This window comes from Saccostrea cucullata, unplaced genomic scaffold (genome assembly GCF_032062105.1).
Source record: "Saccostrea cucullata isolate Sc308-1 unplaced genomic scaffold, CSIRO_AGI_Scuc_v1 ctg841, whole genome shotgun sequence".
Lineage (NCBI taxonomy): Eukaryota > Metazoa > Mollusca > Bivalvia > Ostreida > Ostreidae > Saccostrea > Saccostrea cuccullata.
Window position 1 is genome coordinate 346879 of NW_026929628.1, and position 26851 is coordinate 373729.

General features: G+C 33.1%; 2 protein-coding genes and 1 pseudogene across 2 annotated transcripts in view; 1 reads left to right on the top strand and 2 right to left on the bottom strand.

Annotated features, from left to right (window-relative positions):
• Nucleotides 1–26851, top strand: part of LOC134281525 (uncharacterized) — a 46267-nt gene that overhangs the window by 13902 nt on the left and 5514 nt on the right. Inside the window, exons 2-5 of the mRNA XM_062763980.1 lie at nucleotides 1308–1881; nucleotides 4955–5015; nucleotides 25382–25599; nucleotides 25693–25780. Coding sequence (XP_062619964.1) covers nucleotides 1425–1881; nucleotides 4955–5015; nucleotides 25382–25599; nucleotides 25693–25780 — 824 coding nt within the window. The 5' untranslated portion in view covers nucleotides 1308–1424. The remainder of the gene's footprint in view (nucleotides 1–1307; nucleotides 1882–4954; nucleotides 5016–25381; nucleotides 25600–25692; nucleotides 25781–26851) is intronic.
• LOC134281524 (uncharacterized) lies at nucleotides 9372–15271 on the bottom strand. The gene is made up of 11 exons (XM_062763979.1): nucleotides 15151–15271; nucleotides 14992–15082; nucleotides 14243–14414; nucleotides 14075–14154; nucleotides 13732–13940; nucleotides 12586–12784; nucleotides 12128–12350; nucleotides 11939–12023; nucleotides 11140–11318; nucleotides 10916–10962; nucleotides 9372–10785 (listed from the first exon to the last, which is right to left on the bottom strand). The coding sequence occupies exons 1-11, from the start codon at nucleotides 15187–15189 to the stop codon at nucleotides 10013–10015; spliced, it is 2097 nt and encodes a 698-aa protein (XP_062619963.1). The 5' UTR covers nucleotides 15190–15271; the 3' UTR covers nucleotides 9372–10012.
• LOC134281523 (uncharacterized) lies at nucleotides 22261–23224 on the bottom strand (annotated as a pseudogene).

Consider the following 26851-nt stretch of genomic DNA (forward strand, 5'->3'; position numbering starts at 1 on the left):
AGTGTGAAAGGATATCAGAATGATATGCTGTCACAGTGTGAAGAATGTCAGAAGTGCGGGAAAACTCTCGACTTTCCTTCCAATAACAAAGAATGTTGTAAAAAATACCCTTTGGTCCATTAGAAAATAAATTTACCATTCTGACATAAAATAAAACTGCCAAAGGTCCCAAAATGTATTGTTAAAATCCTTGTTTACGACGTTTTCAATCTCACAACACTAAGCTATGACGATAAATTCCATATTCAACTACAAAACATTGAATATCCTCTATATACTCGTATGTAAAGGTGATATCTCATTCAACACATGACGTTGCAATAAAATACAGTACCTGGCCATCAGTGAGACATAATTCTATTTTCCACGATATATTTCATTGAAAAATGCATTTTTCTAAAATACTATTGCAGTGTTATTTGTTGCTCATTTTTTATGACTAAAACACTACAAAATGCAGAATTCTTTGTAGTTTCTTCATATTATTTCAAAATAATTTTATCTTTAGGCATTGCAGTGAAATCACAGGTCAAGTGCAAAATATAATTTTTTCAAGACTTCAATTTGTTAAGAAATCTTAGTAATTTGAGTTTAGAAATTTTTGTCTTCACAATTTTATAATTTATTCGCAATGATTTGAGTCTCATTTTGTTATTCATTTTAAGACAAGAAAATTTGAATAATTCTGCATGATTCAGTGAAAATTGAGCTAAAATTGACTTCACAACAATTTTTTATAAAAATGGGTTTTTCACAAAATATATAGCGTAAAATTGCAATTATGACTCACTTATGGCCACATACTGTAAATTAACACCATAAACCCAACATTCTGGCAATATGAAAGCAAACAGAGAAATTATTTTGCAAATTAACTGGCGACTAGACATATTGATTTTTGTTATCTCAATGGTTTTAACCTCACCTTATATTGGCATTTTGAAATTCTTGACTAATTCGTCTACGTTTTTTTTAAAAAGTTATTTAATCCTTTTCAAAGAAACTATTTCCCCAAAACTGGCTTTAGAACCGTTTACGGTTTTTTCTTTCTATATAAAGTGTAAAAATAGTACTACAAACTATGCTGCGTTTACAGCATTATAGCATTAAAACTACGCAGACGAATTTTATTTTTTGTTTTTGAAATCAGATAATATGCCATAAATTCTTAAGAACATTATATCAAAATTCAGGACATGTTCTCTCGTGAAAATTGTTAACGAATAAATCCACAACCTACCATAAGTTTTTTCCTTAATTATACAACTTGACAGACTAGTGACGCATTTGTTTCGTTTTTTTTTCAGATTTCAGAAATTGTTTCTGTGGGGTAATTTGAGCCTAACCAAAAAGACAAACCTCTATCAGTGACAAAGCTTAAACTTTTATTAATATCTATCTGGGAAACAAACTTAAAATTTATTATGGACTTAATGGAATGTGAGAGTCCTGATGAAGATCATATACCATATGATCTCGATGAGGGGAAAGAGTTTTTTTTAACTTCGGCCGATAAAGATATTACAGGTGGAGAATTTCACGAAGGGAGACAAGATTACGACAGAGACAGGAGACGAGCAATGATTAATGCATGGGTCAGGAAAGGGACATGTAAATACCATATACCAGATTCCACTGAAATGCCTATGGATAGCTCAAAAATAATCTTGCCTTCAAGGCCGGCAAAATCTTATTTTACTAGTGATTTATCAAAGATCACTGTAAAAACGGAAAACAGATACCAGTTACCATTTAGCTCTGATTTGGGACAAATTTTATTTTTACATCAAGACAACCAGGGAGAAAAAAGCATAAAAGATGAAAAATCCTTGAAAGACCAATTCAGCCAAAAATCGAATCCTAAAAAAACCAAATCAAAAGGTATTGTGTTTCATACATTTAATCATACAAAAAAGTAGGGCATTGAGCAAAAATAGTTTTTTAAAGATCAAATATTTTTACATATAGATATTTAAATAGATACATTGAAATACAGGGTGAATCAATTATTTTTTAAGACAGCATTATTAACGTTTGAACACCAGCAGCAGATTTCATTTTATGTTTTTTAAAAAGGTACAGTACTTTCAGTTACCATACTTATGTTGTCTCTGAAGTCCTTTATGGCATATATTTGGACATTTTTAATGAAAAGTCTGTTTCCTATAAAAATGGATTTCATATGAGTACTTTTTTTTCAAAATCTTATGCACTAATTTTGATAATTTAGGAGATTTTCTGTTTGATTTGTTTAGTCTATAGCAGGCACGTAGCATCGATTTTGAAAGTGGGGGGCCAACCAGAGAAATTTTTTTTTACTTGCCTGAAAAAAGTTGACAAGCAAAAAAAAAAAAAAAAAAAAAAAAAAAAAACGGAAAATTAAGTTTTCCCAAATTCGAAATTCCTATTTCGTGGGGGTGGGGGTGGGGGTGGGGGTGGGGGGGGGTAGTGGCCAACTTTTTCAAGGCCAAGTTGCCTTCACTTCCCATTTTTCCCTATATTTTCCTTCAATTCCTTAATATCACTATACTGTGATAAAAAGTGGGGGGGCCAACCATCCTTTCAATTCACATTTCCTATACTAAAGGTAATGTTGGTGAAAAAAGTGGGGGGGCCAGGCCCCCCCCCCCCCGGATACTACGTCCCTGTATAGATCCATTTCTGAAGTAAAAAACCTCACAAATTAATTTTTGAAGATGTAATCAAAACTTCAATGGGAGAAATGTAATGACTTTATTTTATATTGTTTATATCACAGTAATATTGCAAGAAAATGGGCTTTAAAGTACAGTTATAATTTTATAAATATTCTATTCTTGTGCAAAAATATAGACACCAAAAGTCGGGACATGTTTGTTGAAACACCCTGTACTTGTAATGTCAATATTCCCCCTTTTTGACTGCTATAGATATTTTAACTATTCAAAGCAATTTGATCTAACCTATAGGACCGGGCTTGGTTTTTTTTTCTACAAAAGCTTGACATTTCCGTTCCAACTAATGACATTCGCTGAATACATAAAACAACTTTTGTTTTCCAAAATCTTTATTTCAGGGAGTAGAGGTAGGAGGAACCCTCTCATTGATTTTCTGTTTGTTATCTCCCAAAGTAATAATTAATATTTGTCTTTACTTCTCATTGTGCATAAAGGTAATGTCTACTGTCTCTGAAATTCTACTCTTAATGTCTAGTGCTAAGGCTTTTTATCTGTGAATATAATAAAACATGTCAATAATGTGTGCAAATTATACAGGCCTAAATGAAAACCAAGGGAGTGCATTTACTGAAATATGTAGCCAAAATTAATGTGATGAAATAGTAAGGAATATATATATACAATTGAAATTCATCGCAGCTCGATGCTGCCAAGAATACCTGTATTGAGTAACACATAGTGAGTTATTCTTGTCCTCGGAGAAAGTTTGCTTATACTGAGATTCTTTCCGCCTGACTGACAACTGTACAATTGGATTGACATTGTTACGATGTGATATCTCTTTAGTGTTTGTTATATCAAGAATGGGCATGCATAAAGGATAGATAAAGGATAAAGGATAGATAATTAAAGGAAAGATACACAAGTCTATAAAAGAATTAAAATATCCTTTGAAAAAGCGAAATTTAAAACTTTAAAAGTGTTGTACTGGGTGTATTCGGACCCCCAACTTTAAAAAGAAAGAATCCAAGGTGTAAAAGTCAGCGCATAAATCAACTGAGCTAGTCTGATTTTAAGTTTGAATGGCATAAATTTAAAGCAGATTATGATAATCAGGTTTCCTAATTTTTTGTAGTTTTTTGTGAATTTCGACCCCATGGCAGGCTTGCCCCTAAAAATCTTATCTTAAGTTATTCCTTACATCCTAATCTATCAAAATATCACAATTTTATTTAATGGCAGGCCTGCCCTGAAGGACTTCAATGCCAAAATTCATGCAAAAATCAACGCTTAAATGGACAAAATGGTGTTTCGGTCAACTTTGGTGGTTCATTGTAAAGTCGTAAATAATAAATTTTAGGTTTAAAATACAGATTTGAAAAATTAAGACATATATACGGTAGAAAACAACAAATAAAGATTGATTTTCAAATGTCTCTTTTTCCGGGAAATTGTTCTCTCCAATAGGTCAATTCTTTTGTTAACGTGAATACATCCAATTTTAAATGCTGAAGATGTTTTTTCTTAACATAGCGTATTTTTATTACGATCATTGCATGTGCGATCCCTTTCATCTGATTTATTTTGACTTAACCTTTTATGCAAATTTCTTTTGCGCATAAATGTTGGAAACAAACTCTTTATGTTGCCATAATTTATGGAACATTCATTCACATAATAGTTTTAGCTTAGAATATTTGAATTTCAAATAAATCATTTAAATTGATAATAGACAAACTACTAGTATTTTGAATGGGGAAAACGGTAGAATGAACTGAAGACACATGTAAATGCAAAAATATATCTTAAGATCCTAATTAACAAGCAATCAAATATTTTACGGGCGGTATTTTCTATTAATGACATACGCACGCAAGGTACCTTACCTACTTATAATTTTTCAAGATATTCTTAATTTAAGATTAAAGTGCCATCAGATGTTCATAGAGAAAAAAAATCGGCATGCATTACCAGGGGGCTTTGGAATATATCAAATTATGAAAAAGTTTGCATTATTCAAAGAAAAATATACAAAAGTGACAAAAAAATAATTTCCAGATTTTTTTCCTTCAAAATTTGAATTAGAAGAGGTGTTCAAATCCATATATATACATTAAAAGGATTGCACACAGATCCTTCATTTAGTGGAACACTTTAACTTCAGGGAAAAACCCAATAAAGTTCAAACCACGTTGCATATGACCTTAATACACTGTATCATGATATGTTTAGTACATCTACTTGTCATTTTCTGATGAAATGTTGCAATAACCTTTTATTTTGTTTATTTTTTCAAGATACGTTCCTTTCATTCATTTCTTGTGATACAAGACAGCAGGCAACAACTGAATCCAAACAGTAAGACATCATTTATTAATTTACACTTCTATATATACCTATATGAACTTTGGTCTATTAACTAATAAAACTATTTTTAAAAACAATTAGCTAAAATGTTTTCGTAATTTTTAATAAACCTGTTGTAAAATGTATAGCTTTTACAGATGAATCTCCGATTCAAAATTTTGCACATATTTCGTTACCAATTTTCATAATTTTTTTTCAGGTTTAATTTTGATAAAATTGATAAATACCTTTCTTTACATATACAGCAGCTAAAACATTTTTTAAGGGAAAATGAAATCAAACATTCTTTGTATATAAGATCGCTTTGTCATCGGGGAACCTTGGTTTGATTCTCTTTCGCGACACCACGTCAAACCTAAGACGTAAATATAGTTTCTAACCGTTCCTTCGCCAAGCGCTTGGCATTAGAACTGAAAGTCACAGGTCTTTCGGATATGATCTTAAAAACGTAGGCCCCGTATCACGGTGGGCGCTGGCATGATAAAGAACCCTTACTGCTCTATGGCCCGGAGTGCCGAGTTTAGTTCTGAAAAAGTTTTTTTACTTTTATACGCCGATGATATCGTGTTCTTAACAGAAAATGAGGATGATATGCAAGTTTTACTGGACTTATTTTATAATTGTTGCTTAAAGTGGCGTTTAAATGTAAATGTCGAAAAGTCAAATGTTGTGCATTTTCGTAAAGGGCGTCAACCGCGCACTAAGTTCGAATTCAGGTTAGGAAGTGAGAAATTACAGATCTTTCCACAATATTAATACCTTGGAATTATTTTTCATGAGAAGCAGTCCTCTTTATATGTTGCTTCGGAAACTCTAGCGAAGGCCGGAGGCAGGGCACTGGGTGGAGTAATTTCGAGAATACACTCTTATAAAGATGTTGGATTCAGAACATACGAAAACCTTTATACTTCTTGTGTTGTGCCAGTTCTTGATTATTGTTCGGGATTATGGGGTTATAATGTTTTTCACAAAATTGATATGGTGCAAAACCGTGCAATTCGTTATTTTATGGGGCTTCACCGATTTACCCCTTTATTTACCCATAACAGCGAAGTTGGATGGCTACCCTCTACACAGCGACTTTGGCTTAATATATTTCGGCTTTGGAACCGAATTCTTCAGTTGGAAAATGACAGATTAACGAAAAAAGTTTTCATTTGGGATTATAATATGCAGGGTGTGTGGTGTTCACAAATCAAAAATATATTTGATAGTCTCTACAGTAGCGTTTTTTTTTTCAAAACCAGTAAATAGTAAATACCGAATACATATACCAAAAACTTTGTCAATATGCTGAAAATGAATGGAAAGTGAAAATACAATCATCACCAAAATTAAGGACATATATTTCCTTCAAAATTAATTGTGAAACCGAACCATATGTTGCATTTAATATTTCAAAAAAACGAACGATCAGTCTTGGCACAGTTCAGATGTAGAGTGCTTCCCTTACGCATTGAAACCGGTCGATATAAAAACGAACCCCTAAGTGAAAGAACGTGTATTTTCTGTTCTAGTTCCGTTGTTGAAGACGAAAAATATTTCTTATTAGACTGTCAATTGTATAATAATGGTAGGAAAAGATATTTTGATAGTGTGTACAAGGAGCACCCAAATAGTAATGATAATGATTATTTGTTCAAAGTTCTAAATCAAAATTACCAAATAAAGTTAGCCAAAGAAATACGCACGCTAACTCTCGATTCCCGCCTACATTTTGGAACCATTTTATTCAATATAAAGAAACAATTTGGCAATAAAATCTTTGTTTAATATAAAGAACAGTTCAATGGTACTTGCTGAATAGTCTTTATACCAGCACTAAACAGTAAACAGTAACAGTAAATTATCCATAACTCCAGCTCTTGAAAAAAGGGGGGTACACGATATTTTCCATTGAAATCGGAGTTTCAAGCATCACCATATTTTGAAATAGTCTTGGATGTTATCAAATGTTCTTTACATTTTTTCTTTTGTTTTAGGCAAATAAATGAAAAAATAGATATATCAATAAAATACTATGTTTCAGATGTAAATCGCTTTAAAATTGGTGGAAAATAAGTATTTTTATCGTTTTTTGTCAATAATCATATGTTTCCCCCCGTGTCTCACAAAAAGCTTTGGTATGAATATGTGAAATAACATTCCATATTACCTGTAAAAAGGAATTTTTGTGACACGGGGGGGGGGGGATGTTTTAAAAATATTTTCCGTTTTCCGTTGATTTCTATAGTGAAAAACACAAGTTTCACCAAAATTTTAAAGTTATCTCTCTTTGTTTTTTCCAAATAAGTAATATTTTATGAAAATCCATATAATTATCTATAAAAAATATGAAAAAATTCATCGAATATGTTAACTTTTGAAAATTGACTTGGAGGTAGGCGGGAGAACAATACTATCGTTCGCAGTTCTTTGTACATACAGCATTTAACCTTAGAATGAATCTTCTGCATGTGTAAAGTTATATATAAATGATATTAATGGAAAAAGTGACTTATAGGTCCAATGGACCGGGTGCAGATTCAGTTTGACGTATTTTGTTTACAATGTATATTGAAATGTCTATAATGCACAATGTCACTATAATAAATGATTACTTACTTTTCAATATATGATACACATGCACCTAGGGTACGAGAAATGCCACAAAACGGGGTTCAAATTCTTGCTAAATGAAAATAATTTTACCGAGAAATATTTAAAAATATGAAAATTTGCTTATTCCCAAACAATATGATTGTTCAACAGCTATTTGATTAAAAATTTCATTTTATTATTTTTTTTTTATATTGTTTTGTTAATCTACTTTGGCCAAAGTGAAGTCAGTTGGCTATTTCTTCAAAATTCAGCGATATGGTTCCTGAGCCTCTCTTCTTTAATAGGGTCCTTTACTAGCATTTTATTCAAGAAAGCTAGCTTATCTTAAATTTTTTAAATATATTTGATGTTTAATTAAATCTACATTATTGAGACAAAATATATCGATGTAATACTAGATATATAAATACATATTATATTTGGGTAAATATAACAAGTTTGGCTGAGGGACGTTCTACATGACTTTTCTTTGTTCTCACTGAGTGTAGATCAATTCTTCTGGTTTTCAAAAGAAATGCAACAAAATAATGCTGTCTAATACCAAACTGTAAGTCCAGAATTTTTTTTAAAGTGCATGAAGTGTCTCCATGGTAAAAAATCTTGATGTACAGTCTTAAAGCACTTTTTATTTTTCTTTCAAACTGCGTTGATTTTCTCCTAAATTAAAGGCACTTCAATTTTTTTTTCCAAAATGCTTTGATTTTGTTCCAATTTTAGCTCACTTTGATTTTCTTTTCAAAGCGCGTTGCCACAAGGCCAAAACTGAAAGATACCTCACTTTCACTTCCTATCTTGTACCCCTATTGTTGTTATTGTGATTTACATTCAAGACACGTGGTTTAGGTTGACCTGTTCAAAGGTAATAGGGTAGAACCGGTTTTACAAATAAAATTGACAGTAAACAGGATTTTTTTTTATTATGTTTCTTTTGAAGACATGTTCTGTGAAAAATATGTTTCCAAACCAATCTGAGAGACTTTCATGTATTGATTTTTAACAGAAAAGGGTGGCTAAAGGGGGGGGCTTGAAATAACAACGTCTTATCATAATTTATGGGGAAAAATAGAGCTCACTATATAAGCTAGTGACAGATACGCTGGTTTAAAAAATGTGTTATATACCCTTTGGTTGCCTATATGGCTATTGTTATCATGTTCACAAGAGGATTTTACTACCAGCAACTGACCAATCGTTGATTGAATAGCAACGTTTACGCCAAATACATGTACTTAAACTCTACTTCGAACACGTGGTTCAGGTCAATCTATGATCATGTCAGTGGAGTGCAAAATAAAAAAGAAATATTCTTATGAACAAAATACAAAGATAAGAAACTATGAAAGATGTCACGGGCGTTTTTAATTTTGTTAAGGTAGGTCCCTAGTACTGGACCTACTTGTGATTTTTCAAAAAATTGTTCTCAAATGTTTAGATTGTTCATACTAAAGTATGATGAATTGGAAAAAAGAAGGGGTTGTCAATATTATTACTGAGAGAGAGTTTCTCAAACATAGGTACCCCCATTTGTCAATTGACGATATGAGATTCCAATAAAGGTTTCACATAATTTGTACATAAAACACTAATTTTGATGCTAATGAATGATTTTTCCTATTAAAATCAAAGAAATATATCCAATTAAACAAATTACAGTGAAATTTTATTCTTATTATATTTTCTTTGGTTTTGGGGGACTAAATTGAACAAAATACAACCCTCGGCCAGCCCAAAAACTTGGAAGTACAACACTATTAAAATTATTGTAAAAAAAAATTGACTTGTGATTTTTCAGTCAAATTCTCAAATTATGTTCATCTATGACTATTTGTTAAAATTAAATTAAAAAAACAGCACATTGCCAGCATAAATTTTTTCTCAGCACCACCATTTATTTACACGTTTTTTGTCCAAATTGAGATTTTTGATAAGGAATTTCAAATGAGGGAAGATAAAAAATCCAGAGCTATTGATGACTTTTATTTCATTTCATAGATGCATAACTGCAAAAGAATAACAACATTCTTTAGAATATAATATAATTTTACAACCTATAATACATTCTGTGTGCCATTAATTACAGATATATTTCACATATATTATACATGTACATGTATCTGTTTTTCAAGTAAATGAAATGAAAATCCACAGTCTAATCAGTCATCAATTTTGAAGCATTACTCTTTCCACTACACCGAGTCAAAATACATCCAATTATGTGTTCAACAGTATACACAAAAAATTAGTATACTACAGAATAATAACAGTCAGCATAAAAAACAAATACAGTCGAACGTTAGGTTGAGTGTTGACTGAAATCTCCCATACAAGTTTTTAGACCTTTATTTTACACATTGTATTGTCTAATTTAAAATATATACAAACAGTAATCATTCACAGCTATTCAAATATTCAACCAATTTGTTGATTACATTAGATGACTTGGATATCCTAGGCTGTTTTGAACCCGATAATGGTTCACTAAAAACATTTCGTAACCCATTATGTGGATCCCTCTTGTGGATTAGCACCAACTTAGACAAACTAAGAGAATTTGCAATCAACTTCTTCGAGATCATGGAAGATACAATCTTTGCCTTAACAAGGGGCTCTAAAGACTTCTTTGTGGTATAATAATTCAATGTGAACACATCATTAGCTGAACACAGAGCCAACAACTTCATTTCAAAAAGTTCCCTCAATGCCTTCACATCAGCAATAGCATTATGAGCTTCATAATCTTTTCCAATGAAAGTATTTACAAGAGTGACTTGTTTAAAATCTTTAACATCATCTTTGCTGAAAGATTTCCTAGACACTTGTAAGGTATCTATAAAACCAGTGACAGTGCTAGCAAAACTGTCAAGTAATTTACATTTGACTAGCTGATTCATTAACACTGGTAGGTCAAAACATTGTATATTGTGCCCAACCAAAATAGGTTTACAATCAACAGTCTTCAAAAATTCAACAAACTGCTGAAGTCCTTCAAAGGGCTCTTTATGGTCCACCTTCTTGCCATTATGCTTCAGCACACCACCAACAAAAGTAAGCCCAGTTGCTGCAGATGCATCAAGACTAATTGGGGACTGTGGTGTCAAGTACATGTTGAACTCTCTCTCTCCACATACAGCTGCAATCTGAACAATGTCTGATGTCCTGGCTGAAATAAATAAAAATAAATATTGAAACTCCCAAAGTGTATACTTCTAAGTCAAGTGCAACACAATTCTCTTAACCTTATATAATATATTCCTTAGATATTTCTACAAAGAAAAAACTAGTTCACAAACCTAAACCAGTAGTCTCTAGGTCAAATACCATGTAAGATTTGTTGGTACTTGGTAGTTGATCTAATTTATTCAAAGAAATGTCTTCCAAATCAACTTCATCACTCAAACCAATTTTGCTGCTGTATGTATCCGCTGCAATAGAAATGTTCAGAAAAAATGATATGTAAAAACAAACAAACATCACACATAAAAATTAAGTTTCAGATAAATTGTATTTATCCGACTTACCTTCAAGAACAGATTGTGATGCATCTTTTGCAGACCGCTCTGACTTCAGCTCTAAACGTCTCCGCTTTGTGCTCCGCTTTGCTTGTTGTAATCGCTTCAGCTTCAGTCTGCTTTGTAGGATCCTGGAATGCTTGAGGGTGTATCTTCCAGGAGACATTGTCAGTCTTTTATTCACCTGAGAAAAATAGCAAATATGAAATTGAAAACTTTTTCTGGAAAAGAAAAAAAAAGAATCAACAGATCCTTTATCAATATGTAAAACATGTAATAATTTTTTTTTTCAAGTAAAGAGATTACATATTTTATGGAGTAAAAAATCAAATGTGTCTGCATTAAAATGTATTACAGCAAAACTCAGTTATAACGAAGTCAGCGGGACCTATATAATTACTTCACTATATTCGTAATTCTTTATATCCATATAAGAAGTTCATTAAATTTATAGATGGGGATCCAAGATGACTTCGCTATATCCGTGAATTTGCAATAGCTGTGTTTGTACTAAACGAGTTTTACTGTAACAATAAATTCACACATTTTATAGATATAATCATGATAATTCTCTAAGAACTTTCAAAACCCTTAAAAATTAATCATGCATTAAAAATGAAACTGGGTCAAGTAAATAAAAAAAAATGTAAACAAGACAAGAACAAAAACTACACAAACAAGTTTAGGCTATGTATGGGTATTTTTGATGTTTCCTTTAAAATACTTTACTTTATAGACATTGCCTAAACTGCCATGTGTGAACATCAAAAGAACATCAAAGAACATTTTTTTTCATTTGTATACCTCAGTTATATAATTATACCCCTCATTTTTCTGACAGACAGTTGCAGATACTCTACTATGCAGACTGTCTGAACCTCCATAAAACCTATGAACAGTTTAGGTGACATAGTCTAATTAATAAAAGGTATATGTTTTATCTATGTGCAAGGTTTTTATCATTTCATAAATTTGAAAATTAAAAATTCTTACATTCTTTTAGGCGCTTTGCTAGAAACCATGTGGTTAAAATTTTCATTCACTTGAGTGGATCCCATCGACACCAACTTAGTTGCCCGGTCTGCATACTTCTCAAACAGTTTTTCTAGAGCTGATCTCAGAGGCTCACTTGTAAGAGGTTTCCCATATGGCAAGTTTTTTGGTTTGTAACCAGTTTGTTCACTCCTGCACCATGTGCCACACATGGAATGGTCCCCTTTAAAGATTAAATACACTAATACAAATACAGCATTCATACATTATCATGAACTCAGACCAATTTCTAAAAATTTCTAAAAATAATTAGAAAACAAAATTATTTTTCTTGCCAGTGTCAAACTTAAATATATGTTCATTCTTTTTGCAAGTAGTATTCTTACCATATAAATGAGGAACAATTTTCCCCAGATCATTGGCTAACTTTTCTGGATCTTCAGATGCCTGATGAACACAATATGTAAAGCATCTCTCAATGTGAGTTCTAACTTTAACATTTTTCAATACTTTATGGGTATTGCTGATTTCCACAAGACTTCCTGTAAACCCTTTTTTCATGTGATTGCTGTCCACCTTTTTCTTTATATCTGGATCAACAGTTGCTCTCAATCTGGCTATTGTTGTAGAATCGTTGTCCATTACTAACGTGGTAACCTAACAACATTTTATAATTATAAGCAAAATAAAAAACAGTAATGCATTAGCACTTTCACAGTCTTCGAAATAACCTGGGTGCCCCATGCCCGGGACCTGGTAAATTTGCCAGCGGGCATGTGAAAATTCTCAAATTACATGCCCAAAGGGCATATGTGAATTTTCTTTCGATTCACGATGTTTACTTGCTAATTCTTCTGTTGTACCCCAGTTATTCATGTAAACTTGCTATGTAATGTCTTAATCTGTCATTCTGAATTGCCAGTCTACATTCGTCTTACGTTACATTATCGGTATGACCTGTCAAATGATTGTCAATCGTAATCATTAAAGTGTTTAATTTAACTAATTTGTTTTCTCAATGTTTTCTTGCTAAATTACAATATGTTTATTGATACCATGTGCAGTGGACTGATGTCATGATGATCATGATCCTATTTCTGAAATTCAGTTCAGCTATACTGGCAAACAAATGACCAGCATTTGCGTCAAAAGTTGTGGACAAAAACGCATATGAAAATGGCAGACAGGCAGGCAACAGTTGATTTAAAACTCTGGAGACAATTTAAACTAAAGATCGAGATAATTTAAAATTAAAAAACAAAAACACTGTCCTTATAGTTAATATAAAATCCTTAATTTTTGTTGCACAATCATATCTCTGCTATATGAATGAATTTTGAGTAGGGCATGTACAAATTTCAATGGGCTGGGTTGAAATGACCAGTATACATGCCCGAAGGGCATGTGCTAAAAAAGAATTGTTGTGAAGACTGTTTCATTTACAATCTTCAGATATATATAAATTATTAATATGTAATAAAGATTTCATGGAAGGTGGCATTTTAATTCATAGCGCTTTCACCTCTTAGCTCTTCATGGATTTTGAATATTGAATGTACACAGATATATATATACATAATCGAACATATCTATGCAATTCATACCTTTTCACCTTGATCTTTTATGCTTTGCACCATCTCGCAAGCCATAGCAGGTTCCATAGATTTGGCTGACCCTGACCAGTTTCGACTGCACTTGTGCTTCCTCACGGGAACATCCTTCCGTTTTGCCAAGTCACATATTCTGCATTTTTTAGATTTTACAGCATAACCAACACATTTCTTGGTTTTTTCCCCAATCAAACTTGCATGTCCTTCAAACATAAAGAAAATTGTTCAATAGCAGTAAATACTTTATATTACTTTAGTAATCAGTGAAAAGTTAAAGCATCCAATTCAAATTACTAATTAGGATAATTGATGACTTTTTTAAACCATCAAAAAATACCTGTAAGGCTATTGTAGGCACGCCCAGTACCCCGTTTTTGCCAGGCACCATCGAAGCTGACGGTGAGATTACCATCACTCCTGAAGAAAAATCCAATAATTATCATGCATGAAATTTCTATTTTATTTCAATAATTCAAATTATTTTAACAAATACCAATAAACGTACTTTTCAACTTCCTCTAATAGACTGGTTCGACAACTTTCTTCTGCCATTTTACTCAGTGTACTGCCAACTTCCCTTTCCCTTTCCTTCAGACCTCCCTTCGAAATTCCTGGAATGTTTAGTACTGCTAAGAAGGCATTTAAATGAGACTCTCCGAAGCCACCATTGATCATTCCTAAAATATTACAAACACAATTATTTAAAACAATAATCAAAGATTAAAACAGGGGGTGTGCAATTACCATCGCCCGACGCCCGGGGCTACCAATTTTAGAGGTAGGCTATCTTAAATCTATACTACGTTAGCCGGTCGGGCTAGTAAATCTAAAATGAAAGTAAACATACATTTACCTCGACTGAATTTAGGTACGAATTAACTTTTCTGTAAAATCAAAATCTTTAATTCGTTTTAACCTATATGCATTGTGTGTTCCTATCACCAGTCATCTCACTGAGTGACAATTATAGTCGATATAAATAGGGGGAAGTACCTGACAATTACAAAGCGCAAACCATTATTTGTTTTATTTATTTCAACTTCAATGTTTTTTTTCACCTTTATGTTATACTTATACATGTATTGTTGTTGGTAGTTAATGGGCTAGTGACTGGCAAACTGGGGCTAGTAACTTTGTTACCGCCAGTAGCGCAGCCCAACGGGCTAGTAATTTATTTTTGTAATATCTATTGCACACCCCTGATTAAAAACACCAATGTACACAAGTTTATTTTCAGAACTATAATACACTTACCTACTGCTACTTTCGTATTAATATCCCATGCTTTTCCTCCCTTTTCTGTCAGATGTTTTTTGCCTGTTGGGACATCATTAAGTAGCCTACACTCCTGGTATCTACACTGGGGTGACTGGAAAAACCCGAAACCCCCCAATTTTTGGAGAATACCCATACAGGAGGGGTGAAACCCCAATAAAGTGGTGGAAACCCCATAAAATTGAACGTAATGGGGTACAATAAGGCCTAAGGTGATGTTTAATTGAATGATATTGACATCCGTAAATTTTTATAGCCAATTTTACCTCAGAATCGACGGAAATCGGGCGACATTACGAATTTACCGTACACCATGCCCGATCTAAATTCGAAGCGAGCTGTTTGTCAATATAATTGTATAGATAATATTAAAATAATCATAATATTTTCCACAATTATATTTGTAACGTTTTACAATGATAATAGTAAAATATTAATTATGTAATAAGTATTTAACAAAAAATGTAAGGACGTTAGCCATTAAGAAAATATGAATTTGTGTATTAATTATTATTCATATTATCCCAATGTTACCAGCTCTGGCCACGTGGAGGCCTCCTTTTTGTAGAGCCATAATTAAAAAAAAATTTCATTTAGGATATTTTAGAGAAAATCTGAATTTAGAGATATGAAAATATCCAAAAGCTTCAACGCTACATTAACAAAAAAAAATAGTAAAGATAATTCATTACTTATTTGTTACAAAGAGAACAAAAAAATAAATAAAATTCAAAATATGAAAATACTGAATTTATTTTTGAGATTTTAGACAAATTCTGAATGTAGGTATATAAAAATTTGAAATTCAAAGGTTCAAAGCAACAATAATAATTAAAAATAAAAATAATGATTACTTATATGTTACAAAGAGAACAAAAAATAAATCATTGTCAAAAGATGAAAATACTGAAACCTGAAATAAATAGTAAATTAAAATAATATATCAATTTTCAAATATATAGATATTTTATTTCATTGTAACTTTTTTATCTTAATTCTTTTCTTAGGAAAAAAAATATATATTTTACATCAGTTGTTTACATTTTGAATTGTCTTTAAATTACAACAAATATGAAATAAAAGAAAAAAACAGAGGAAAAAAATCACACAACAAAATAAAAGAACTGAAGTTTTGATGGAATTTTAACTATGAAAAATGTCTGTCTAAACTGGTTGAAAGATAACTGAAATTTTTTGATCATCTCCAAGCACAGGTATTTTATGTTTTTTTTACATTTCATTGCAAGCTGAATCTGTCGACTAAAAATTTCCATTGCCTCTCTGTTCAAACTAATCCCACTGACATGCCAAATGTTTTTATTCGAATTCATTAAACCCTAGCTTACATCTCCAAAATATCACATTCTGAGAATTTCCATATTTCCTCCGGAGTGTGTTATATTTATATCAAAAACCGTAGAATTGTACTTTCCTGGATCCATAATACCACAAATCATTTGCCTAAACAGACTTCCAATAAATATTTTTTGAACCGAATCATATTTCTTAACAGTTTTACAATAATGTTTTGGATTCCTAACACAATTTCTGACACAGAAGATGAATTTATATCTTTTTCTCCCAGTCCCACTTGTAGAAACACTTTTGTTGGACAAAATTCAACTGCTCTTCCAAAAGATTGACTATGAATAAAGCTTTTTGTTGTAGTATCTTTGTCACTGAAAGACCAGTGAATACTGCATGTTTGGTGTTGTGTTAGGTTAGAAATTAGAGAAGGATTAGTATCAGGCAGTATTCCTCCGCCGCCAGACGGGTGCAGACCAGTGAATACTGTTTGGTGTTGTGTTAGGTTAGGTTATAGGAATGTTATTGTTTTTTTAAATGTTGCTAATTAAATTATAAATTCCTTTCTCTAAAATTTTTATTATGTTATTTTATTTCATGTATATTACTTTCATTTGGCTGTAATATTTTTATATATGAACAAAAAATTGACTAGGAATAATGATCCAGTATCTTTAAGTTTTTTTAAAAATCTTCTTAAAGTTTTTTTTTAATTTTTTATCTTTCGGTCCTTTGGTTTTAATATTTTTGTTTTAAAATTCAAATCATGGCTCTACACCTAAGGAGGCCTCCACGTGGCTAGAACTGGGAACATAAGGAAACTATGAATATTTTCAGTTATTACTAATTTAAAAGGTCTTTATTTATTAATTTGTCATGAATTATCAAAATTCATATTTTCCTTGTGTGTGTGCTAACGTCCTTAAAATGAAATTCTGTAAAGCATAACTGTTCAATTGAGAATAGTAAAGGTTCAATGTATATACACATGCCCTGCCAGAGGGGGGTTGGTCAGAGTAGCTGGGAACCCAGGTGTTTAAACAAAAGGTGTTTATTATCAAGTTGACCAAGTGTCAACAGCTGTGTATATAGTGCATGTACACACACAGGGGTACCTGTCTATCCCAGTACAAAACAACAGAGCTACCTGAGGTGTGAATAATATTCTCACAATAATGTTACAATACCAACTGTACAAGAATTCACATATGCAACATGCACATTTTCATTATTTTTTATCAGACTTTTTTTATTTCATAGACCTGGATTCTAATATAATTTAATTGTAATGGATACATGTTGCTTTCTCATATCAATGAGTATGCATATTTTTTTCTACTACTTGCATAAAAAAAAAACAACAAACAAACAAACAAAAAAAAAAAAAAAAAAAAAAGCAACAACAACAACACACTCTCCCCCCAAAAAACAAAAAATTAGTAACTGGAAAATAATAATGAATGAATACTGAATTAAAAAATTGATTATTAAACATAGAAGAAAACATTTCAAAACAAACACCTTAATCAAAAATTAATAAATTAACGAATTCATTCATTAGTTAATTTAATTTAATTACATGTTATAACTGATTTGAATTGAGAAAAATTACATTATTCCTTAATGGACTAGTTAAATTCATTAAAAAAAACATTCAATTAAAAATTTCACTGTAATGTTTTTCATTATAATAATTACATTAACAGATTCATTCATTAATTAATTTAATTTAATTTAATTACATATTATAAATGATTGGAATTTATAAAAAATGACTTTAATTCTTGATTAATGGACTAGTTAAATTCATTAAAAGAATTCAATTAAACATTGCACTGTAATGTCTTTCAACATGATAAATATTTCATACTTCTTTTATATTCTTAAGGTTTCGAATTCCTTACAAATAATTTTTAAAAAAATGATATTCATACATAATATAATATTAATATTGATGAAGATTACAGTAATTATTTCCACGGATTACTCGAAACGACTTCAGCGATCGCGAATTTAGATCGGGCGTGGTGTGCAGTATATCAAAACTAGAAGAAACCCCTTTATTTTCTCCCTCGTTTCACTCCTCCGCAAATAAATATTTTCTTAACTAATTTATTGAAAAACAAAGAAAAAGAATATACTGTAGGATTGTTGCGTTCGTTACAAATCGCATTTTTATTCCAGAACATACAAATCAAACTCAATAAATTTTACAAAATAAACAATGCAAGGGCTGGGAGGGCAGGGAAAGCCAAAGACTTACTACAACCTGCGATTCTTTGTAACGAACGTCGCATTAATCGAACATTCCCCGGTAAAAGTATTTATAGTGAGCGCTAAATCGCTCGTGCATGAAAAACCAGTTTCTTTAGATACGAAGTTACACGGAGAATACCGAAGTAAAAACGTAAAGAAATAAATTTATTTTCTCCCTCGTTTCACTCCTCCGCAAATAAATATTTTCTTAACTAATTTATTGAAAAACAAAGAAAAAGAATATACTGTAGGATTGTTGCGTTCGTTACAAATCGCATTAAACAAAGGACAGTAGTTGCAATAAAATAATTTTATAAACCAAGATTCATTGAAACCAGAATTTTATGTTCAAGATTGTCTTTTATATAACCGTCTTTGGCTTTATCCGTGACCCACCGACCATGTATTTTAAGCAATCGATCAGACACATTATTATTAACAGCGGCTGTAACTCCGCCGCTACGTAAACTATGTAAAGCATATTTAGAACTGTCAAGGCCAATTTCATTTAAAGAAGACAACAATATTTCCCTAGCTCTTGTATATGACAGAGGTTTGGATTTATTTGAAGCTTTGTATTTATTGAGGGACTTTACAAAATTTACAGCTGTAAACATGTAATCATTGGAAGACTTGTCCATCTCTAACATGTCGATGTATTTGTTTAACCAAAACACAGGGCACAAATCGTTTCCAGTTTTTGCGATTATCACCGAATTTCCTCTCCTGTAGATATCCGTTTTACTTCTGGGAATATTAATTTCTATGTGAGCACTTTCCCATTTGATATCACATAATCGAATATTTGATAATTCACTGAATCTAAAGAAACCAGAAAATCCCAATAAACACATAACAAAAGATCTTAATTTCAGCACATTAGAAGGATCCTTGGAAGAAAAATCCATCAATTTACGTAATATATCTGTAGTGATTGGTTCTTTTTTGTTGATAGGTTTTGATAACATTCGCCTTCCACCTTCAAGCACTAGTTTCAGGAACTTGTCCTCGCATGGATTCAAATTTGAAGAAAATTCGTGAGTCCAACTTATACTGTAGAAATATGCTTCCAGAACCGACGTCGATACCCTCTGTTGCACCAAACCTCCCATAAAAAGAGCGACAGTAGACACTGATGCAGGAAGATGTGTAAATGAATGCTTCGAACACCAGTCTCTGAATTTAGAGAAATATATATCGTACTTCTTGTTCGTTGACTGAGATTTTGCATTTCTCACGATATGCGGCAAAGACTCCACTATATCGCTAAAATGAAGATCGTCTTTAAACTTGTCAATATTTATCCATTGGCCTTGATAATTCTTCAAAGTCTGAAATATATAACAATAAAGCACATTAAACTTCAAACCAAATTTGCACAGTAACCAATAATAGCCGAGATATTATATGACATATATTTACAAACAACTTTATCATCAGATTCAATATAAGAGAGCAGTCCTCCATGAAAACAGTCATCAAATTATATGAATTTCAGTACAAGTATATTAAATCATAATCTTAATAGTATTGAAATAATTCAATGTTAATACGTCATATCTAGGAGAACAGTCCTCCTAATTGGATAACAGTCATCCAATCATTTCATTTCAATATGCATGCATATTGTACACTGGTTAGCAGTCAACCTTTGTGTACTAATCTGTCCATAGTTCACAATCAAAGCATGCTAATGAACATATACATATAATGTTACAGTGAATTAATTACGAAGCATCCAATCTCAATGCTATAACATTACTGATAAATTTGTGAGTTGCAAATACACTATTTTTATCAGATCCCGAGATGAAAAAATTCGTCGGTTTTTCATACTCTATTATATCTTTCACAAACCACAAGAATTTTCCGTTTTTGTCGATCAAAGAAGGCCAAAAAGCTGCTGATTTCCATTTCGGAACAATTAAGGTACCCTTAGCTCTACAATTTAATAAATGCTTTATTGACCTCCCTATCAAAAAAACGGGAGGAACAATCCAATTCAAATCTTGTGACCAGTCGAACGCGAATGCGTCGACTCCGCTTGTTCCAGGGGTCCAAAACAAAGAATAAAATTTTTTCACTTTGTAATTATTGCAACTCGCAAAAATATCACAAGTGTAAGGTCCCCAAACCTTATTGAAAAATACAAAAATATGATTGCTTATACCCCAATCGTCAAAATCGAAAACTTTGCTAACAAAGTCTGCTTCTAAGTTTTGATCTCGTGGAACCCAAGCTACTGAAAAATCTATATTTCTTGTCAAACAATTTGTATATATAGAAAAAGCAAGAGATTGTAAATCCGAATTCATACTGCCGATCTGCGAAATTCTAACAACGTTTTGATTGTCTGAGTATAGTTTTACAAATTTATTTTCTAAAACACCACCAAAAGTTTTTACAAACACTTCAACTGTCTTAAGTTCTCTAAAAGTTGAACTTCGAACTCTCTCTGATTCGTCCCACATAACATGAAAAACTTTCTTAGTCGAATCTAACATAACACCACCGCCTGCAAAATTGCTAGCATCAGTAAAAACAATGCGTTCCGGTGTGCGATACCATGGGGAAATAACCCTGGCGGGAATAGATAGGCTATTTTTTAACCAAAACTCTAGCTCACACCAAGCAGGAAGTGAAATATTAATAATTTTATCCCAACATGATGCATTAGCAATAAGCATTGACAATTGTCTCGTTGTTATTTGACAAACGGGCCCAAGTGCAAACTTAAAAGAAATAATGCTACCTACTACTGAAGCGAGATCTCTAGCAGAAATATTTTGTTTTTCTTTGAGTTTATTTATCTTGCTACACAAACTCTCTAATTTATGTCGAGGGATACCAATAAAACCGACTTCTAAATTCCACTCAAAACTGAGCCACTCTAACTTTTGCACTGGGTTCCAAACGCTCTTAGCTTCATTAACAAGAAAACCAGCATGCAATAAATCTTTTTGAATATTCTGTGACATTAAAATACAATTTTGTTTGGAATCGCAAACCCAGCCATCGTCTAAATACATTATAACTCCGTATGCTTTTGCTCTCCAAAACAATACTAATGGTCTTAATACTTTAGTAAAAATATAACCAGCACTGCTGAGACCGAAAGGTAGGACTGTGAATGCGAAATACCGCTTTGAGCCATTGAAATTCCAGGAAAAACCTAAATATTTGTAAAAATCTGGATGGATGTTTACATGATGATATCCGCTTGTTAAATCAAATTTAATCATAAATAAACCTTTTTCGGCAAAATTGAGACCCTCTGAAGACCCCTCGAATTTGAATTTTCTCTTTAAAACGCATGCATTGACGTGTCTAAGATCAAGAATCAACCTTGGCTTTTTATTCAATGGCGCTGAAACGGTCAGTGGATTTACACAATGGGGCGGTTCAAAACATTCAATGACTAACTCTTTTCTCAGCAATTCTAAGATGGCCTTTTCAACAAAAGGGGCGCTCTGCACTGCTGATTTGTTGTTAGATAAACATACAACTTCAGGATATGTAATAAATTCAATTCTATAGCCAAATTTGATAACATTTAAAATATAATCGTCTGGCTTTATAACATTCTTCCAAAATTCCACAGAGTTTTTTAAACGATCTTTAACTGAAATGTTTGAATTTGCGTCAAAGTCAGATTTAAGGTCTAATATATGACTAACATACTCAACTTCATTGCTGGTTTGCTGTTGATGTTGGAACGAGTGCTGTTGTTTGGGTTCCCTGGGGGGTTGAGCACTGGAGTTGCTGAGTGTACGGGCAGAATCTTGCAAAATGGCCCGGGAGTCGACAGTAGTGGCAGACGATGTTTGCAACTTGTGTTTGTAGGGGATTTCTGTAGTTTGCCGAACTGGGCGCAATGAATCTAGGGTTGAACTGCTGGCGGTAGTTGAATTTTGCACTGCCGAGAAAAAGCTGCCTAGAGGACAAACCATCGAACACTCCTGAAGTTTTAGGGAAAACGGGTCTGTCGTAAGGAGATTTACGTTTCTTGTTGGCGGCTCTTGAGATAGCGGAGCGCAATCTGGCGGCATCCTCGCTATTGTCAGCAATATCAGAATCCACATACTCCTTGACCGTATCCCACCCATGTTTATCAGCGATTCGCAATATCTTGTTTCGTTGACGAATGGCCTCTATCTCGGAGGAAATTAAATCTGTGACACCGCTGAAATCGCCAGAGATGAGTTTTTGTGATAACAGTTCTAAACCTCGCAATCTCTCCTCATTAAACTGAAACTGTATTTTGTTTCCTTCTCCGCGGAACTCAAATGTGTTTGTTGGTTTTAAAAGCTTATCTTGTATTTCAGAAAGAATGAGAGTTTTTTGCTTTTCAAGGGCGGTGTCTAACCTGCTGTTGAATAAACTGACGGCGTCAATGACATCAAAATCCTGGCCGGAATTAGAATTTGTCTCTGTACGTAGTTCTCGAGGAACATCTCTATTACTTGTAGAAGTTGAACTTGATTCTGTTGACATGCCAAAGACTTACTACAACCTGCGATTCTTTGTAACGAACGTCGCATTAATCGAACATTCCCCGGTAAAAGTATTTATAGTGAGCGCTAAATCGCTCGTGCATGAAAAACCAGTTTCTTTAGATACGAAGTTACACGGAGAATACCGAAGTAAAAACGTAAAGAAATAAATCGATTCTGAGGTAAAATTGGCTATAAAAATTTACGGATGTCAATATCATTCAATTAAACATCACCTTAGACCTTATAGTACCCCATTACATTCAATTTTATGGGGTTTCCACCACTTTATTGGGGTTTCACCCCTCCTGTATGGGTATTCTCCAAAAATCGGGGGGTTTCGGGTTTTTCCAGTTACCGTCTACACTGCACTTGGAGAATTTGAGCGAGTCCGAATCTAGTCTCTCCAACACAATCGGATAAATGCAAAGGTTGCCCACATCTCTTGCACTCCTTTAAATTATTTGCAAGGATACCAAGTTCGATTATACGTCTACCTTCGCTCCAATCATTTTTACCTGTTGGCTCAACAATTTCCTCTCTAGCAACACGAACATCGCTGGCAAGGGGGTCAACACAGTGATACACATGGTCTTCGTTCGTAACTGGAGTGATTACTGGTGTTTCAACATTTTCTTTGGAAGTACTATCATCACTGCGGTCCCAATATTTCACACACTCTCTCCTCAGGACTTCATTTTGCTTTATACGAGAGGATTTCACGAATTTCCCCTTCTTATTTCTTGCCGCCATTACTGCGGGATGTTATCGATAAATAATAGTGTTAAAAACCTATCCGGGAGTCCGATCCGGTTATGACGTCACACGACTAGACCCCTACTTTAACTAGAAAAAATATGTAAAATAAAATGTAGTTTGTGTCAAGTTCAGAACATCAGCTCTTCAAGGGTACAGGTGTAAGAAAACGAGACGCATCTCCTTTGCATTTAAATGGAGAAAACATTTTTAATTTACTACTGAGTATACTCGTGTTTTAGCCAGGGAATCCACCTGACAATTGAATTCACCTAAAGTACAACAAAGCAATTAATACAGTCGCAAATCGCTTTAACAAATGAATTGTTTGCCATTGTGATCATGAATAATAATAGAATTCTTAAAAATGCTTTTCATTTACGATTGATTGATTGTATATTGTTTAACGTCCCTCTCGATAATTTTTCACTCATATGGAGACGTCACCGTATGCCAGCGAAGGGCTTCAAATTTTGACCTTTACTCGGCACTCAGGGCCATTGAGCAGTGAGGGATCTTTATCGTGCCAACGCTTGCCGCTGACACGGGGTTTTCATTTACGAAATGGATGGGAAAATGGTTTTTGTGCCTTTCCGATCGACATGAGATTTTTCTTTATTCAAGCGTAAAATTCCTTTAGTATTCGTAGTAACCCATAATGCAATTCTCATTCAGATGATTTGTCAGTCAAAGTCATATTGGTGCCGCATTTGCTAATCTGACGCCCAAAATATAGTCCCGGTTCCCATGCAAAAATATTTGTTCGAAAAGGAATTTTAATTCATAACTGCAGAAAATTGTATCATAGAGAATTCAAGTTTGAATGAATTCAATAGAGATCGATTGAAGTAAAATCTTACAGATATTATAGGATGGTGAAAACTGAAACGCAACATAATTTTTCTGTTTACCATGTCTCCACGTGCTAATCTCTTCCTAGCCACATTCCGTGAATAATTCACCCTATCGCTAACACTCGCTAGAGCCACTACCAGAGCTACTCTGAACTCTTCAGATTTTATAATTTGTAGAACACCGAAAAACAGGTTCCGAACACATTATTAGGGTGTGTATTTGGTCAATCACAACTTTTAGGGCCTTTCCGACTGGCAGAAAAACCACCTCGTATGTACTACAGTACATAGAGGCCATGACAACCCCCTTTTAACAAACTTTGAAATAAATGTTGGAAGATCACTTATCTGTGGAGTACGGAGTTTAATTTTATTGAATGTAAAGATATTACCTAAAATATACAAGAGAAGGGACTTTTAACCTATTCAATCCTATATTCAAATAAACAGGAAATGTCTAAATCTTACCCAGTAATGTTAATACATTCGAGGTAGTTTTTACACCTCGAGAAAGACCCGAGATGATGCGATTGAAGTTGGGTGTGAGGAAAACAAATAATCACTACTATGATTACATCATAGGTATAACTCGGCACGGAGAACGAAAATTAAACTGAAGCCTGACATTTTACGCGATGGCCAACTAATTAGTCATAAAAAGGGCATAATACATGTACATACTTTTTGACGTGTTCTATTTTTCAGGAAGCATAAAGAAATGCGGCAGGCAATAAAAATTGAAGATTCTGATTCTGAAAACAGAATTTCCTTTGGACATCCCGGTTTCTCTTTGTTCGATAAAGCATCTAGCACTGACTCTGGGTATTCCAATAAACCCCATTTCCATATTATTACTGATTCGAGTTGTTCAGACATATCAGATTTATTTGACTCTAATGAGTCTGACGATCAGTGGGTTTCATGTAAGTAATCTTAAATTTTGTCAAGCCATGTATTTTATGATACAAAATTCAAAGAAAGTTTTTGAAATTTGTTGTTTTCATGTTCTTTTTCAGTTCCAGAGATGCATTTCTCCATGCCTCCCGTTGAAAAATGGAATGTAGAAAAGAAAGCAAATAACCAGAAGAAAATCAAATCAAAAAAGTGAGATTTTGTCATGCTAGATGTATTAGATTTTACATTAAAATTATTTTACACCTTAATTCTATATTTTTAACTGTCTGTACTTAAAATTTCTATTCATCGTTTTTTGTTATAGAATATTGAAATAAAAACCACCAGAGTTATAAATAAAATCTAAATAAAAGTTAGTCAAAAGAAAAACTTCAGGTCAGACGATACGTTCCTCATATATTTGTTTTGTATATCTTCGTAATGTATGAAAATATGCAAAACTTTAATAATTGCTTCCTGATTTCTAAACGGGTTTCTAATTGTTTTTAAACATTTGAAACACTAAAAATGTGATTTTGGCAATTTTTTCCCCTAATGTCTTAGTCACATTTCCCCGCCGGTGGCCGTAGACCGGTGGTAATCGGTGGTAATCCGGGTTGTGAGCAATGCCCCAACATCGGTCCACATCTGCTTACTAGTCCTTAAAGTATCAGTCACATTATCCAGCGATGGCGTATACGATGGGCAACCGATGCGATTTTTGATCAGAATGGCGTGGTTGCCGGCCGGACATGCTAAGGCCAAGCGATGCATTGCTAATCATAAAAGGATGTTCAAGGGTAATCGGCCAATGTATATTACATCGCTCATATATTGGTGAACATTGTTCATAGTTCGGTCGACCCTGGGCTAATGTTTGGTGGAACATCGACAGATAATCGGCCGATGTCTGTTGCCCACCACTCAACCCCACGATGGCTCAGATTCAACGGATCCAACATGACGCTGCTCGGCCATTCATTGGCCAATCCTTGAAAGATGTGTTAATGATGGGTTGCCGATGAGGAGCTATGTGGGGCATCGGTAAGAGACATCGTTGATTTTATACTTAAAACTTATTTTCTACCGAGGACTCCCACCGATTCGCCAAATGGCCTCAGTAACCGTCCAATTACTATAGGTGTACTTCTAGTATCTTGCACAAATGCCTGGTAAGATACAATGTACCTAATTTTTTTGTGATTAAACATGTTAAAGGAGTAATTCTAGAAAAAAAAATATATTATATATATATATTATATATAATATATATATTCAGGA